We start from the raw sequence: 18,262 nt of genomic DNA on the forward strand, positions 1-18,262 counted from the left end.
TTGGTTAGCTAGTTAGCACATTTATTTATGAAACACTATAGCACAAAACCTCAGTAATCCTTAGCTCTTTTTTCCTTCATTTTGTATTTTTTTTTTGCAATCAGAGCAAAATACAAGTAACAATGCGAAACATCTAAAAGTTCCTCAAATCAAGTCAAGAGATAACAATTGGTGTCCACATGTTGTGAGTAGCGACATCATGAAAAAGGATTGAAATGCCTTTTGAAATGTTCATTAGGCAAAATAAATAAATAAATACATTCACAACAACAATATGTTTTATGCACCCCACTAGTCTAAACACAGCATTCTGGGTTTTATTTTTTAAATCCACCCATTTCAGTGGGCGGCCATTTTGTCACACAGTTGCTCATGACTCTGGCAACGACCAATCACGGCTCACCTGTTTTCTGAATTTGGTCATGTGACCTTCGCAAGCTGAGCCGTGATTGATCATTACCTGAGAACTGAGCAACTGTGATGTCATTTTTAGTCGACAGCAAGTGGCAAAATGGCCGCCCCCCAAAATGGCTGCTTAATTCATATTCCACAAACGTAGTATTAATCAGAATGCCATATTCAGACTAATGAAGGCACATACAACATATTATTGTAAATATGCATATTTTGGGATTCACTTCCCCTATAAAGTAGTTAATGTAATAAAATTGTATTCAAACAGACATATTGTATTCTCTGCCCTCTGACCTGTTGTTGGCTTTGCTCCTCCAGGTTGAGTTTGACTTCAAGAGATTGTCTTGCCTCAAGAAAAGCCTTTCTGTGCTTCCGATCTGCCATGTAATATGACATGATGCCCACGGTGATAGCACAAATATAGATCACAATGTTGGCCAGGAGCTGGGGGAAAAAAAACAACAGGAGCACAGTTCTGTGAATGTTCTGTAAGCCACCTCTGACAAAATTGCATTGACAGGTCACCAAACCTGCAGCTTTTTTCCCCTCCAGTATGGTATATGACACTGTATATTTAATTTACAGTTTTTATGTATTTGCCTTTATATATATATATATATGATTATGTTCTAAAAGTCAATAAGGTCAAATGTTCCAAACATGTAAATATAATAATTAAAAAAAAAAGATAAAATAAAAAAACAATCGCATCTTAAATCGCAATCACACATTTTTAAGACAAATTCATCAATTAATGCCAGTTTGCATGTTTTGCACTTGAGAATTATTCGCTGTTCTAAAGTTAAACAAACACAAAAGGACAAAGTATTGTAAAGTCGTCAAAAAGTTCTGCCTGTGATTCTTTTAAACTTAAAGGCCCGCTCCAAATAGTTATTTGATTTATTATGTAGTTTTTAAAATTAATCAGTTGATTTTTTTCTCTCCCTAATATCGGGCCCCAAAAAAAATAAAAAATTATTTACTATGAAAAGCTACAGTATGTTTCAAAAGGTTGTACATGTTGAGTCACAACAGCAGTAAAACAGGACTAAAAATACATCTGCAACATTTGTTTAGCGTGTCATTATTTGCATGATCAGCTCAGACTGGTTTTCATTTTCTTATGCCCACAGTTTGTGCAATAAAACCAACGGTTCCATGACGGGAAGATCGCTATTGTGCTATGACTTCTTTTAAAGTACATGAAAAAAGGGGAAAAAAAGGCACAGGGTAGAATCAGCTGATTTTACTTTTCACTGAAGCCGTAAGGGATAAAATGTTGATTATGACATTTACTTAACCAAGTACAGTTGGTTTGACCATAGCCGGGAACTTTTTTTTCCCTATTTGTTCGACCATATTTGTTTGTTATATATTATCTGTTGCTCTACCTTATAAATGTCCTCAAAAAGCGGAATTGTTTTAATTTTTTATTTTGCTGAGACGCTTAGAGACTTTGACTTCGGTTTTAAAATCAAAGTATTTAAATTGGAAATACTGTAATATCTTAGTTTATATTTTCAACAAATATAATAATACAAACAATAATAAAATGAGTGACAAGTTATTTTTCTCAGCTGGCTCGCTCAATGGTGACAATATAAAGTCAACATAGCTGAGTAAATACTGAATATTGTGTCGATCAGTTGGGCTGCATAGAACATATTAATGTAAAGGATTTTTGGGGGGGTTGACTTCCCCTTTAAATGACAATGTGACGTCCCTTTTTTTTATTTTTATAATTGTTTTAACATAAAAAGACAATTATCCCTGTATGCCAAAATGAACCAATTTCTATAATTACAAAATAAACAGACATAATAAAAACAAACAAACACTTGAATCAGAATTTTCCCAAGGAAGAAGACTTTTAATGGAGGAGCTCTAGTTCCTCCCCTTTTAATCTCCTAAATAAAAGTTAATGCGCAATAATAGAATTATGTATGATTTAATTGTGTTATTTTTAACCTGACCAGTAAAAAAAGAACAACAACAAACTGAACCTTATCTTGGGGGCTAGAACAGATTACCGGTAATTGCGTTTCCATTCTTTTCAATAGGAAACATTACCTCGATTTATGAACATTTCAGGTTACAAACGGGCTCACAGAACCAATTAAGTTCGGAACTTGAGATTCCACTGTACTGTAGATACATCAGAATTTTTTTGTTTGTTTGTTTGGTATTAGCCTCTTGTAAAATAGAAGCTGAGAATGTGATCTAAACATGTAATTTTAGCTTAAAGCTACTGAACGCAGAAAATTCCATTTTGAATCGCTACTGCCACCTGTTGACGAACAATGGAACTGCACACACCCTTCTTCACGTACACAATGCGCATATGACGTCACATCCACAGACAGAGGGTGGGAAATTTGAACTCGAATCTAGTCTGAAAACTATTGGCTTGCAGTTATTGCAGGTATTAATCTACACATTAGAAGATGTTTCAGTCATAAATGGTCAAATAAAAAGGCTATTGTAAAGATATTTTGTGGCAAATTATTACAGAGAGCAGCTTGAATAATATTTTAGTGAATGTGTTGCTATTGTTGTAGGTCGACACTTATGACCTAAAATAGCCTTCTGGCTAATTCTGGCATATTTACTGAAATGTTTACTAATATGTACTATTGTACTGTCCCTGAATAAGTAAAATAGTAAATGTAGCACGACATACACTGTAGGTATTTGGACAATGTACCTGTACGAATTGTGCCATATTTTTTGAAGCATGTGAAAGTTTAACATCATTTTTGATTCTCCATTGTGCATTACTGACAATGTTCATCCCTTGCCAAGTCTCACCTGCCTGCCAAGTGCTGCCCCCTGGATGTCCTCCTGTAGCTGCTGGGCGATGGTGACACCCAAAACCAGGGTGTGAACCCCGCAGGTGACGGCCGTGATAAGCACGATGGGAGTCAACCTCAAAGGCAGAGTCAGGAAAAAGGAGAAGCTGAAGAAAGCCTGCCAACCCACTGTGTCGCTTGCCTGGTGAAAGTGGGCATAATTCAAACCCAAGTAGCAGAATATTTGGGCTGCTATGAGCACCCACAGGGCGTAGGGTACCACCCGCCTGGAGATGCGGTCTGGCAGCAGCCCGAAGCGGCAAAGCAGGTAGAGGATGATGTCTGCTAGCAGCCCGACGGACGCCACTAGGACAGACGGCAGCTTGTCACTGGTGTAGACCACCGCACACATGACAATGATGTAGCTGTCGAAGAGAGCCGCAAACACAACCAGCACCAGTAAGGTTTCGTGTCTTTGACGCCTGAAGTAGGTCTGGTAAAGGTTCTCCAGGGACTCTGGCGCAAAGGTGAGGCGCATGAAACGGGGCAGGCAAAGGCAGCATCCTGAGCTCCTCACCGTGACTTCGTGCGTTCGGCCGACCGCCTGCCCGGGGTCAGACGGCAGAGTCACCGAACAGTCCGCGGAATACTCGGCAGAGTACTCAGGCTCTGAGAAGGCTCGGTTCCGAGGCATTATGGAGGTTAAGTGTTGGAGCTTCCTGTTTGCTCTACTGTCTTCTCTCCAACTTGAGACCTGATGGTTTTCACACAGGCGCTAATCAAATTCTTGGATGCTTCATCGGCTCGCCACTACATCCTCTTTGAGTCCGCGCGTGTACGAAATCCCTTCCGTATTTTGATTGTCTTACAGGACTGACGCTAAAGACATCAGCTTACCTTGCTGCATTTGTGCCCACTCCATCGAATGCTGCTGTTTGGCTCAGTCCTGTGTCATATCCACAAATTGGGCACGCCTCTTCAGCAACATGATCCAGAGATTGTCTTCCCCCCCCCCTCATTCAACATCAGCAACGTGACTGGCCTCATTTCCATAGTGGCTCTCCACAGTAATGCACCCAGTCTGAGTGGTTGAATTGAAGTTGACATCCCCTGGGCAGATGTTTGCACGAGCTCCCGTCGCCATCATTCCACTGGCATGGACGGTATTTTGCATGATGACCTTCCATAGTCACACCTCACATGTCCTGAATAAATGGGAAGACATGAAGAGTATATTCACAATTAAACACTCAAACTCATCACAATCAGGATAGATGGTCTAAAAGTATGATGTTGTTAAAGAGGTTCTGTTCCTGGATATGTATCAATACAACTGATAGTGAACATTTTGGGCTAACCTATGTGCTATGTACTGAGGACAAAACAGCAATAAAACATTGGTCGTTTTGTCATCATTCAAGGTCCAGGCCCTGTGCTGAGGGCCTACCTGGCTGACTGACTGACTGACTGACTACATGTTGCGCGGAGCCATTCGGGCAGTTCGTAAATACACTTCCACTTTCTTCAAACGTTGAGCATCAGCACTAATCTGCGTCCATTTGACCTTACTCATGTCTTACAAAGGATGGCATCCAGCTTTGCCGTCTAGAAATCATATTTCCTCTCATGGGAGTTTAAGAATGTATAAACTATTTATATGAGATGTTTATTGTACGCGGTGCTTTGCCGCCCAGAGTTAGTATTTCATTAAGCTCATTTTAATTCCCTTGCTACACTGAAAGCTGATATTTTGTGACCATTCTTCCAGATGTCGTGAAATTCTTCACTGATGCATTTGCCTACCTTCCGTGGAGCCAGATTTCGGGTGCTATCGTAGACGTCGGTGTCATCGCCAAGAATCACAATATCCCTATTTAATATCCCTTTTAGCCCCAGTCTACAGAGAATAAACAAGTAGAGTCAAGAAAGTAGCCTCGGCATAAATTTGGCGTGTGCGTGAGTGTTTTCGCCCCCCCTCGTTGGGTGTTTTCCGCAGAAGATACAGCTTCGTCACTAACTGCAAACATCACGAACAGAATTTCCGGTCCTTCATGTTCAAATAAAATTTGTTCTATATAAAATTAAGTAAGAAATTAAAAACACATTCCAAAAAAGTAGTTCAGTAATTATGACACATGTGTGCAAAATTGTGAAAATTGATAGTGATCATACTGGCCAGCTGTTTTAGAGTTACAGCTGAAAGGAAAAGTAACCAGAATCAAAGCCAACGCCATGAAACAAATGAATTTATATTCAAAATTGATTTCGGGATTGATCACTTTGAATATTTTAACGTAACCCAATTTAAATGTTTACCAATATGATATTATTTAAACAAAGTTTGGATTACGTTGAGCTCTTGTTTTGAAGGAAGAAACACTATACTTCCGTAATAGTACTGACAGTTTCTTTTAAACTTTACACACACATCTCCACATTTTCTCTTTTAGTATCCCCGCCCACTTAAACAAATTGCTGAACAAGTACTGTGCTGTACCTATTTTATTTTATTTTTTATTTTGGGGGGATGCTGCAAGACAATGTGTGGATATATTTAGGGATGTGGGCACAATATTCGTTATATCATGATACACATTATTTGTTTTCTGCAAATTCATGTGGAAGTGAATGAAAGTGTGGATGAAGGATGATACCGATCTAAAATTCCCACCCATTACAGAAAAGTGGAATATAGCCTACTATTATTTTTTCTTTAAAAAAAATATAAATAAATGGGCTAAACCTCCACTTTTCAGCATAAAAAAACAAAAAAAAAACAAACCATTTTTACAAAATGTTACAAAAAAATATTGCGGGGAAAAACAGCAAAGAGATTAAACTCACGTGCTCACTGTTTGTTTTGTTTGTTTGTTTTTCATGGCAAACGTCCACTGTAGGACTACTCAAATGTGAATTTCATCTCGTTTTGGGTTTAGCAAGTTGAAAAGAGCATCAAAGTGGCTCCTAAATTACTTTTTGGCCCCCAATTTTTTGTTGTTGTTTTTGCTTAAATTAAGTCATTACCAATGTGTAAAATTAATTACTACTTTAAAAAAAAACATAATTGAATGTTATTGATATTTATTCAACAATTCACATACAAAAAGAGATACATCAATTAAAGATTAGGATTAAGATAAATTTAAGTAATGGGGGAGCAGTACCAATATGTTGCATTTTAATTTAAATTTTGCAAAGTATGCACTCTTCCCTCGAACAATCCAATATTTCAAAAATCTCTATCAACCATGTCCCAGTTAATGTGCTCACTTTTACCTCCCTCTTCACCCTTCTGCTTACTATGGACATAGAGACACTGCCACACATTTTGACCACTCACATGTGGCTTTAACAGAACAATGGATGAGAGAAAAAACAACAAATCACTAACGGGATTGTTCACAAACCAAAACATCACTGAGAAGATTGTTTAAATTTGGTGGCAATTTGTTTGACAACAAGCCTGCTGTCGTGGTTTCTCTGATCCAGGGACTGCATACAGAATATAATACCTGTGTATACAGTACAGAAGAGTCAGTGTCCCAAGTATACCACATAGATTCCACCCACTTTCTACAATGCATTGCAAATTCTTCCTTGAAAGCTCACGCAAGCACATGGCGAACATGAGACTTCCACACAGGAGGCCAGAGCCAAGATTCAAACCCAGAACTTCAGAACTGTGAGGCAGACCTGCTCACCACTATGGCCTGTCACAGAGAACGCACAGGGAAAACAGTGGTCAGAAATGACAATATCTACAAACAAATGCACACAACAATACTTAATCCAGTACAAGCATTGATGTATAACTGACCTCCTGCAAGTTATTAATCAATGCATTATTAAAAAGTTTATGTATTTTGAAAATGAAAGATGCACTTTATATATCAAGTAATTTGGAGTATTATTTGTGAACATTTACGGTATCACCTTGTTAAAACTGTACAGTTTTTAATTTACTACATGGTCTTTTTCATCACATGATCTACAAAGTCAGCTTCTTGATCATGTTCTTTTTGTTTATATACATGACTACTACTTATCTCAACCAGTTACTTTTCAACTTCAGTTAATGAATACAAACAAACAGAAAAATAATCAATCAAAGATTCCAACACATACATAAAATGAATGTGAAAGCATAATGAAACAAAACAAAATGTGATTCATTTGTAAACTGAATTGCAGTAGACTCATGAATGGAAATGCATTTTGATTATTATTCTACAGCTACATTGGATGTGTGCAATAAAAGCCTGGTTCTATCCTAACAATAGAAAACTATTTACATCGACAAACATAGGTTGAACTTTTCTGTATTATATTGAATGAAGTGTATTTTAAAAAATCATATATTTGTAATCTGCCCAACCTCCTTGCGATAAAGTATACAGTTAATTAATGGTAATACGTTTTTCTCTGTGGCAAATTCATCTTACGCAGAAAATAGTGATGCATCAAACACACTGATAATGCATTAAAATACATGGCATTTTCTGTACATGTAGACTCCACATCATGTGCAGCGTTTGTTTCAGCAACATTCCCCAGATATATAGTCAAGTCTTAAAAGCGCTGTTGGCATGAAAAACATTGCTGTCAGATTATATTTATCAAAAAGTACGGTAGATGGCCAAAAACTTGTGCATTGATGATGGTAAGCACGTGTCTTCAGTGGAAAAATCAATATAGGCAGTGGCACATGCCTAATAGCAATGTAGAGTCGTTGTCAGAAAGGTTAAAATAGAAACATGAATGTACATTTATAACTTTGCAAAGTCACATCCGAGCTTAATCCATTGCAATCATTCGTCATGTATCTTCTGTTGATCTAGTTTCTCAACATCTGATATACTGTCGTTCTAATGCTAACATGTGAAAATGACAAGTAGTGACATATATTGCTCCCAGCATGTTCTATTTATTTGTTAAAAACTTAAATTGTCACTTGAGTCAGATTCATAACAAAAATGCATATTTTTGTCATTGCATAGCGTAGATTGCACTATGTGATGGTGAGTGTGATGGCCATAAAAATTCTGAAACTTGCACAGAACTCCATTCAGGGACAGAAATACTTCTTGCCAAGCTACAATTTTGCAAGGCTGCCTCAAAATCAATTAGTGAGCCATGAGCAAGGGAACGATATGCTTACAAAAAGGGCAAATTCTAAGATGTCAAATGCTGATGGCCTCACGTCACGAATCATACGGGTAACAATATTCAAGAATAGGACTGAAATTATAAACAAAGCATATAGGCGACTGTCTGGCAGAATTCACCACTTAATTCTAACTAATCAAATGCACATTCACGATTCAGTTGGAACCTTTCCGGCAATTACCATACACTGCTAGAAGGCCTGTGCCGATTGATTTTTCCACTGAAACCCCGTGCTCTCCACCATGACTGCACAAGTTGCCATCTACTTTCCACTGAATATAATCTGGCAACAAGGTTATTTATTTAGACAATTTCAGGCCATTAAATGGGAAGTCAACCACCCCGAAATCTTAACAATATGTTCTATGCATCCCCAGTAGTATAAACACTGGGTTAAGGTTGCTTTTGTAGAATATGAATGAAGCAGCAAAATTTACTCATTTTTATCTATGTCAGGGGGTGGCCATTTTGCCAGTTACTGTTGACTGAAAAAAAAAGAAGAAAAAAGGAACCTATTATGGCACAGCTTGTGAATGTCACATGTCCAAACTCAGAAACCTGAGCCCTGAGCAACATGTGATGTCATTTTCTGTTGACAGCAAGTGGTAAAATGGCTGCTCCCTGAGGTGGGTAAAAAAAAAAAAGTGAATTTTGTTCTTTTATTTATATTCTACAAATATTATATATATTCTACAAACGCAACATAAGAACATATTGTAAAGAACACTTTTGTTTGGGTTGACCTCTCTGTAAGTCTTGAAATGTTGGTTGTTGAAGCAAATATATATATATATATATATATATATATATATATATATATATATATATATATATATACTGTATATAAAACCATGACTCGCACACATCTAAGGTAAACAAACATGCATTTCATTCATGGAACTAATTCAATTTATGAAAGAATCACATCTATATTTTTTCTTCTTTTTTTTTTTTTTTTTAATGCAACGCAAATGATGCCTTATTCAAATTAAGTTATACAGTATACGTTTGTAGTTAACAATGTAGGTATTTTATGGGTACGTCATGGCGCAGTTTACGTCTACTGTTGCTGCTGACGTGTTCGGGAAGTAGATGTGATCATGTGAGCTCCGTGAACGTGTCGTCACTTCGCGTTGCATCATGGACGCGTCGGCCATTTTACACATCATAAGACTTTGATCAAAACACGTCATAATGAAATAATCAGCCCTAGCTCACGTAGAGACGATTAAAAGACTACATGAGGGGTACGGAACCATATGCACAGGTAGGCGCCCTCAAATTTAATAATCAAATAAAATGCTACACTTGCGGGAAGTCGTGCTAACTAGCCTCTAGCTGTCCAACGAGTGTCATGTAACATTTCACTCACTCTTTACAGATTTCTTAATTAAAATTGTCCGACTTGTTGGCAAATACATTGACTCATAAACAGCGTTGATATCTGCCGAGATGAGTAGATTATGGTATTTGACCTGAATGACTTAAATGCTTACATTCAGGAATTAAGTAATCTGGAGAAAACTGACATTTAGTACGAAGTCACTCATATGGACTGTTTTTTTGTGTGATATTGGCATTCATTAGTGGGGAAAATGCAGTTATGTATTTATCAAGTACATACTGTAATCGCGACTAAAAGTCATGCACAGTCACAGAGGTGCAGTGACAGATTGTTTATGTGCAACCTCTTAGCTAACATGTAGAGCTGGACTCTTTAGAATAGGTTGCACATTGGTGTCAACACTGACTGATGTAACTCTTTTTCCTGCCCAAAAACATTAATAAAACAAATAACTACAACTGTTGTTTATAATGGTAGCGTCACCGGTGAGACTGTTTATTGTGCGCTGTCTCTTTAAGAGAAGACAACCATTTTTGCTGATAAGGCAAAAAACACATTCTCAATAATTGCCACCAATTTAGCACTTAATTTGTAAATTTAGCACTTTTGTTTGCCCTAAAAAAATACCTGCAACAAATAAACTACAAAAAATGTCATGTGAGCATGGGAACTTAAAACACAGCCCTGACCACCCAACATTGAACATCAACCATATATCAGACCATAACTGTTTGATTCTTAATTAAACACACCAAACCCATAAAAAATCACATTGAAATAACCGTGTAGGTTAACACTAGTAAAACCTGTTTGTGTAAATATTTAGAAAATCCTCACAGCTCTGCAAATGGCAATATAATTATATTTTTTTTATGTGGCAGACACCATGAATAAAGGTTAGGGCAATATACAGTTACAGAATTTTTCGATTGAATCTGTTAAGATTAAGATTGTATTAACCCCGTTTATTACATAGAGCACATCACTAGCGGTATACCACTACAATAAGTCTGTTGTGTCATTCTACTTCATGAAATAGTCATTTGAGGTTAGTAGGTTACAAATAAAAACATATTTCTACTTCTTCTGTGCAGATGCTGTAGGCCTGGTCAATACATTTAAAATCATGACAAACAAAATGGGTTGTTATATTATAGCACAAAGAGGACGCAGGTTGGCGTAGCAAATGATACTATTACAGTATTTACTTAGTTTTTATTTTAAAGTTAGGTTGTTGTTTTTTTAGCAGCCCTCCAGTAGGTGGCGCCCTCAAGGCTCTGGTAGCAGATACCTGAAAGTGGGGCAGAGAAGGTGAAAAAAGAAACCAATGCTCATTTGTTTTTGTTACAGGTGGGCTTGAATGCAACACTTTTATGAAGAACTGTGAGTGCATTGTGGACCAGCTATGGGCAAACGGAAGGTGCCAGATCTCTACAGAGCCCCCTTCCCCTTGTACTCCATAAAAGTCGACCCTAAAGCAGGACTAGTGGTCGTAGCAGGGGGAGGAGGGGCTTCCAAGACTGGCATCAAGAATGCCGTGGTAAGCAAGTGCAAACGTGATTTTTGAATGTCTATGAACTGATATTTAATGAGCGATTCATGACTGTGTTACAGCACTTTCTGGAGCTGCAGTTGGTGGGAGAAAACCAATACAGTGCCAGCCTGCTTCACTCCCATGACACCGACTCGCGTGCCACCATGAATTTGGCGTTGGGCGAGGGGGTGATTGCTGCAGGTCAAGATGGCTCATGCTCGCTTATGAAATTTGATGACTACACACAGAAAAGTGGAAGCAAGGCTGCTAACGAAGGTATGCACTAAACTGCTGTCCCATCTTAGAATTCTTACAAAGTCTAATCAGGGATGTGATTTTTCCGCTAATTCGCGGAATTCCGCTTTTTTTATCTCCAAAAATAAAAATTTTAAATTTCCGATTTCGTCTCTACAGCATTCCATTTTAGTGTTTCCGTAACTGAAATGAAACGGATCTTGCGATTGGCTGAAGTGAAACGGATCTTGCGATTGGCTGAAGTCTCCATGTTGACGACCAATAAACGCGCTTGTTATAAAGGCATAGGAGTATGCCATTGTTCATTTCTCAGACGTTTTTGCCGGGTGTTTAAATAAAGATGTCCGTGATCGAACGCAAAGATGCTCCGCGAGTTAAGGAAATTGACAAGATCGTAAAAAACAAGTTTCGATGGGACTGGTTAGAGAAGGATATATCTACAAATGTTGGAAAGAAGACTGTGATGAATTTGTTCAGTGACTTTATTCGGAAGATCGATCGTGCCGGGAAAGCGCTTTGCATTTGGTGCCATGATACCATTGACTATGGTGGGAGAGGTTTCAAAGCTCTTGAAAGTCACACAAAGAGCAAAAAATACATGAAAGAACTCCAGTCAAGAACAACAAATTATTCCATCGCTGGAAGTTTCGGTGCCCAAATGAAAACTCCAAAACTTTACGGCCTCCATCCCTTATTGACATCACAATCGGAAGCGGTAATAGAGAGACGTGATCCACCCCAACAACCTGTACCAGTTGCTGATAGAGTCGTGAATTTTGAGGTAGGTGGTAAACTTTTCAAATTAATTTGACAGTTTTCCCCTTTTTTTCGAAAATATTATAACGTAATAATGATCATGTTTGCACTTTTCAGGTTTCAATATGTTGATATGCGGCCCCCAGACCCCCGGCTAAATTTTCAGATAATTTCACTTTGGTCAAATCACATCCCTGTCTAATATGTAAAGTTTTTGTGAATAATGTGCACATCCTGCGAAATCTGTCTTCTCTGTAGAAAACAATGTGCAAAAAGGTAATGCCAGGCAACGAGGTGGGAAGAGAAACAAAGGTGGAAAGGATGATGCTGCTGCTGTCTCTGGGTCTGATACGAAGGATGAGACGGCACACATGTCTGTGACAGGACTGGCTGATCTGCAGTCAGATCTGAACCCTGTGGACCCGCTCCAAAAGGTGGTCAGATTTAGTCAGGACCTGAGCCTGCTCCTGACTGGAGGCACAGACGGACACATCAGAGTCTGGGAGGTAAGCAGTAAAAATATGATTGCAATATAACAATCAGTTAAATCCTACACAAATTTTCCTTCCAGTTTCCATCCTTGAAGAAAAAATTTGACTTCAAAGCACATGAAGGAGAGATCGAAGACTTGGATCTGAGCCCAGCAAACACGGTTGCGCACTAGCACTTCTTTGTCATACTGTACTAAAAAAACACCATGTAATTGACTTCTTACATAACCTATTGTTTCCATGCAGCACCTGGTAACCGTTGGCAGGGACTTTGCTTGCAGTGTATGGCGCAACAACCTGCAAGTTATGGGTCTTAAATGGCATGAAACCTTGCCTCAGATGGATGAAAAGATGTATCGGTATATGGCTTGCAGGTAAAAGAACAACACAAAAATTCAGTGTACCTGTTTATGACCGTCATAAGGACGACAATGACGTGTTAACAGGATCGCGTCGTGTATTTCAGGTTTGGAAAGGTAGAAGACCAAAAAGATGCACTGAGGCTTTACACAGTTCAGATCCCCCATAAACGAGACCGAAAACCTCCACCATGTTACCTCACCAAGTGGGAGGGCAAGAGCTTCCTGCCCATGTTGACAGCTCCCTGTGGGGCAGAGGTCATCTCAAGCTTTGCTGTCAGGTAAGGAGGTTCAATTATGCCCAAAGTTCATTTGGTGTGGTATCGGAAACACAAGGCTAACAACATGGAATTCATGTACTGTACAGTATCTGCGTGTGTGTGTGTGCCCACCCAGCCACCCGTCCATGTGGGGAATTTTTTTCAAATTTAGACCTCTTTTTGAGGGTCAAGACTTGATTTTAGAGTTTAGGTCGGAATTGGGTTATGGTTGAGGTTAGGGTAAGGAATAGGGGTAGGCAATCATTTTTGATGGTTAGGGGAAGTGACTAGGAAATGCATTATGTCAATGAGATGGCCCCACAAAGATAGTAAAACAAAAGTGTGTGTGTGTGTGTGTGTGTGTGTCCACGCAACTAGGGGTGGCTGATATGGCCTAAAAATTACATCACAATATTTCAAAATAAATTTGCAGGTGACGATCTTGGTAATAATTACTGAACAATAGATTTGTGATTAGTGCTTCAAAATAATAGCACTATTATTGCAGCACAATATTTAAGCCACCCTTTTTTCACAATTGAAATGTAAATAAATATCAAACATGGCAACCGTAATGGAATGCCCCTGCGAGGTCTACACAACTACATAAAGTACATTTACTTAACAAATACAAAGAAAACACAAACCTTCAGAAGTCAGTGGCAAATTTTAGAAAAATCTGCATTCATGCCATGCAATTGTAAGGAAAAACACTATCAGGATATAAATCATTATTGGGATACGTTCCCGACTAGGGGTGTGCCAAAAAATCGATTCTCATAAGAATCGTGATTCTCATTTAACACGATTCAGAATCGATTTTAAATGTCCCAAAATCAATTTTATTTAAATTATTTTATACTGTCTTGCCTTTGTCTGTGTGTGCCTTTATTTGGAGCGCTGTTCATGTTGTACCTGGTTTGGCCACTGAGGGGCAGTGTAGTTCCACGCGGTCTAATACACTGTTAAATTGCTGCCACATTAGAGAGTAGAAGGAAAAAGTCACGATCAAGTCATTCCAATAAAAGTTTGGGGTTTTTTTTCAGCGTGGAGCCATTCTTTTGAGTGATAAGTGCTGCGAGTAGCGCGCTAATTAGCATTAGCGAGTCGGACTGGAGTAGATCATTACAATTCCTTGCACATCTATAGATTGAAGCAAAAATCATTGTCAATCAAATCATTTTGAATCAAAAATCTTTCTTGATCAAAAATCGATTCTGAATTGAATCGGAGGCCCTAAAATCGGAATTGAATCGTGAGACATTGAAAGATTCCCACCCCTATTCCTGACCAGTCCTCACATAGTCAGTGAAATCCGCCATATAGAAAAAGATCACCAAAGGCATGTTTTTAAGACCATTTAGGTGGGAATATATTTTCTCCTCAAACTGACTGATTGAAAATGACACATGCTTGGATGAGGAAACTAGTCTCTGCTTAGCACCTGTATGTACAGTAGCATACACCTTGTTTAATACATGGTGTACATACAGTAAAATAATAAATGGAATGTTTTCGTAATCATATTTTTTTTTGTCTCCAATAGTGACTCTGGAACATTTCTTGGACTGGGAACTGTAACCGGATCAGTAGCTATCTACATTGCGTTCTCCCTTCAGGTAGTCGCATTTTTGAAAGACTTCAATTATTGGAGCTGCCCTACACTCCGATGATAACTTTGTCTTTCTGTTTCTGTGTAGAGGTTGTATTACGTGAAGGAGTCCCATGGCATTGTTGTGACAGACTTGGCCTTCCTACCAGACACGTTCAAAGGCCAAAATATCAAAGGACACAATGAAACGGTCATGTTTAGCGTGGCTGTAGACAGCCGCTGTCAGCTACACGCTGTCCGCAACCAAAGTACGTCCTGCGCCATCATCAATTTATCGTATTGTTACAGTATACCAAATAAGACAGCCAGGCATTCCCTCATTCACTGACCTCTTTTGTTGTTGTTGTTGTCTTCAGGAACATTTCCCTTATGGTTGGTGGTTTTCTTCTGTGGCCTCATGTTGGTGGGCATTGTCCTGCTTCTCCAGTATCTCTTCCCAGGCTTTTTTTGAGTTTCTGCGTTCTCGCATGTCATCCATTGAGGAGCCCACCAGTGCTGCACCATTGATATTAAACTCATTATATGGTGCCGGCATCTCCCTATACGTCTACTCAGGGTTGTTCATCTCAGACATGTTAACATAACACAGACACCCAAAATGGAATTTTAATTGTTTTGATTTATGTCATTGATCACATCTCTTGGTAATTATGTTGGGAAGGCTACATTGAATATTCGAAGTATGGGAACCCCCTCAATGAAATATTATTTAAATAATTTATATGTTAATGCTTATAGTAATTACATAATACTATATAGCCTGTGTGTGTGTCAAAGGACCGCAATTTACTTTCTGTACACTAGTGGGCAGCATAGACTAGGGCAGTGCACACACTGGTTGCTAATGTATTGAGATGTGTCATTTTCCTCAACATATTGGTGAATTATATTTAAAGAAAAAAAATACAAAAGTATTTTTATTCACCAGTATTCATAGTTGCACAAAGTCGAACATTGCCACACATTTGCTCTGTTCATTGTTATCAATTGAACAATATTTGATATTTTAAAACTAATTTAAAATGTTTGGTGCTGCCAGAATTACTAAACCCACCATGTTGAAAAGAATATCAAACATTCCAACTGCAGATGTAAAAATGTGAATAAAATTTTAAATGATGGCAAATGAAACTTATTGAGATGATACTTTTACTAGCAGCAGAAAAATGTATGTACACAACTGACTGAAAGAAAGTCTGCATTATTGTGCTGGTCCTCGTAATACAATATGGTAGATATTGAAAAAAAATTAAGCTTTAAGTATGCACTTGGGATTTGATGGAAGCTAAAATTGAAATCAATTATTTTATTTTTTTAATGAATACCATCTAATCAACTTAGCTTCCCTGGGCCTGTTATTGTTACAAATTGTTGTGATTGAAGTTTTGTCAGTGTCTAAGGGCTCATCTCATTCCTTAATTGCACATTCCTACATACTCACTCCTCTGTTCATATGATAGCACCTTTTAAGAAATCCCATTGAGGATGGAGGAGATTGACAAAGGTGCAAGGTGGGAGGAAGTTGGAATGTTTTGGGTAACTGAGACGATAACTCTCCAGTGTCATTTGATGGAGACGTCATTGATCAACACGCATCATCTGCATGCCAGAATTATTGCTATCGCCACAAATGTTCCATTTCACGCTTTGTTTGAAGCGGGATTAAAATTAAATCAAATATCAACACCTTTACACTGGGATGGCACAACACTGCAGCTATATCCCTGTCTGAAATCTGTGTAGACACAGTAAAACCCCTCCAACATTTAATCTGATATTCTAAAATATATAATTTCTCAGCACCACCTGTCTTAGGTCAAACATTTGTAAAAATAACACATCTGTGGACTGACTGTGAAGATTTTTGAAAATCAAATAGTGACTTAGGAGGTTTTGGCCTGACGCCAGTGTTATGCATTACGTTGAATAAGAGAGACTGTGTACAACCTTAAAAAGGTTTTTAATTTCTTTGTGGCAAAATACATTTGAGATGAACAGCAACCTACTACAAACCTTCGACACTGGTAGTTGGTTCAGAGTCATGAGCTTTTGTGTAATCAACAGAGTTGGGGAACTTAGTCCAGAAAGTAAACATCCACAGGCGCTATTCAACTGGCGGGTAAACGAGTTTGTATCCTCCAGTTGAGTTGAAGCACCTGTGGCTAAAGCCAAACAGTTTCAGAGTTTTTACTTTCTGGCCAACCCTGTTGAGTCAATATCATTTAAAAAGGTAAATACACCATTGGGGCCGAATTGCCTTTTGTTTGTACCATGTAAAATACTAACCTTGCGGTATTTGAGTTCACAAACCCCGCAGATTTTCACTGATCCGAACAACTGGTGGTTCGGACCAATCACAAAGCGGTATTGCGTTTGGGGGCGGTATATGCAGCTGTGACGAAACCAGGAAGCGCAGACGCCGCGGAGAACAAACAAACCTAACGTGGATGAATGGAAGCTGCAATTAATTCTTTTAAGGCGGAATTACACACCGTTTCCATGTTGATGTTGAGCAGTGAGAGGCGCTTCGTGCATTTTTACCTGGTAAAGATGTTCTTGCCCCCCGCCAATCGACGAAAACGAAGACATTTTCATCTGTTTGCCGTGATTGGTCAAAACCAAAGGTAGGTAGACGTGCACAAGATGCTGAATCGTCCAATCAGCTCGAGGTATTGTACAGAATGTCCCGCCTTTCCCGAGCAAATCACAATGAATGACAATATCCATCTGGCTATTGCCAGGTTAGTTAAATACTAGCAAAAGTATAATTGATTAGACACATTTGAGATGCTTTTAGAATTTAAGAACTAAGAAAAGAACAAGCAGAATCCAGAATGGATAGAATGCCAAGACTAGATTTTTGCACTGATGAATATCAAGTGGCAAAGGCACTGTACATCAATTCCTTGGACTTCAAGAAAACTTTTGCCAGCCTACACGGATGCAGACTTTGAAGAATTTTCATGCATACGGAACGCCAAATGACAAAGTGCTCATATCAATTGATTGGGTAATGAGGCGCACAACTAAAGTTTGAGGACTACACTTGGTGCATTTTTGTATTTAGGAAAACCAAGATTTTGCTGATGACCTGGTCTTGTTTGACAGTACACAATCCGAGAAGTAATAATTTAATAGCATATTTACAATTGTAGTTTTAAGTGTATTTGTTACAGTTAAGGCTCATATACTGTATGTGCAAAATCTGGTTTTGCTATCCATGTTTTATTGGAATTCTCTATGGCTATGTCTCAAATTGAGACCCACATTTAAATAAATCA

The 18,262-nt window shown here is 38.4% G+C and overlaps 2 protein-coding genes and 1 long non-coding RNA gene across 5 annotated transcripts in view; 1 reads left to right on the forward strand and 2 right to left on the reverse strand.

Moving 5' to 3' along the window:
- adcy3a (adenylate cyclase 3a) overlaps positions 1-5,160 on the reverse strand; it is a 29,261-nt gene extending 24,101 nt beyond the window's left edge. For 2 of the 3 annotated variants that reach the window (XM_077576033.1, XM_077576031.1), the window contains exons 1-3: positions 5,007-5,160; positions 3,223-4,408; positions 709-858 (exon numbers count right to left, since the gene is read on the reverse strand). In XM_077576033.1, the coding sequence (XP_077432159.1) occupies positions 709-858; positions 3,223-3,897 (825 nt within the window). In that variant the 5' untranslated portion in view covers positions 3,898-4,408; positions 5,007-5,160. The remainder of the gene's footprint in view (positions 1-708; positions 859-3,222; positions 4,409-5,006) is intronic. The other variant, XM_077576032.1, reaches the window with a different exon arrangement.
- Positions 5,161-9,470: 4,310 nt separating this feature from the next.
- On the forward strand, positions 9,471-16,112 carry preb (prolactin regulatory element binding). The gene is made up of 10 exons (XM_077576556.1): positions 9,471-9,636; positions 11,065-11,254; positions 11,329-11,524; positions 12,518-12,765; positions 12,831-12,911; positions 12,997-13,124; positions 13,217-13,390; positions 14,916-14,988; positions 15,070-15,229; positions 15,338-16,112. The coding sequence occupies exons 2-10, from the start codon at positions 11,120-11,122 to the stop codon at positions 15,430-15,432; spliced, it is 1,290 nt and encodes a 429-aa protein (XP_077432682.1). The 5' UTR covers positions 9,471-9,636; positions 11,065-11,119; the 3' UTR covers positions 15,433-16,112.
- An 810-nt stretch (positions 16,113-16,922) lies between these two features.
- On the reverse strand, positions 16,923-17,768 carry LOC144058317 (uncharacterized). Its single transcript, XR_013295421.1, has 2 exons — positions 17,523-17,768; positions 16,923-17,419 (listed from the first exon to the last, which is right to left on the reverse strand). It is a non-coding gene; the product is annotated as an uncharacterized LOC144058317 (long non-coding RNA).
- Positions 17,769-18,262: the final 494 nt, after the last annotated feature.

The sequence above is a fragment of the Vanacampus margaritifer genome, chromosome 9, assembly GCF_051991255.1.
Source record: "Vanacampus margaritifer isolate UIUO_Vmar chromosome 9, RoL_Vmar_1.0, whole genome shotgun sequence".
In the NCBI taxonomy this organism is placed as follows: domain Eukaryota; kingdom Metazoa; phylum Chordata; class Actinopteri; order Syngnathiformes; family Syngnathidae; genus Vanacampus; species Vanacampus margaritifer.

Bases quoted from the DNA above. Each gene is read 5' to 3' on its own strand.
- preb (XM_077576556.1), top strand. From the start codon at position 11,120: ATGGGCAAACGGAAGGTGCCAGATCTCTACAGAGCCCCCTTCCCCTTG. The intron at 12,912-12,996 runs GTTGCGCACTAG...GTTTCCATGCAG, and splicing joins ATCTGAGCCCAGCAAACACG to CACCTGGTAACCGTTGGCAG. The intron at 15,230-15,337 runs GTACGTCCTGCG...TGTTGTCTTCAG, and splicing joins ACACGCTGTCCGCAACCAAA to GAACATTTCCCTTATGGTTG.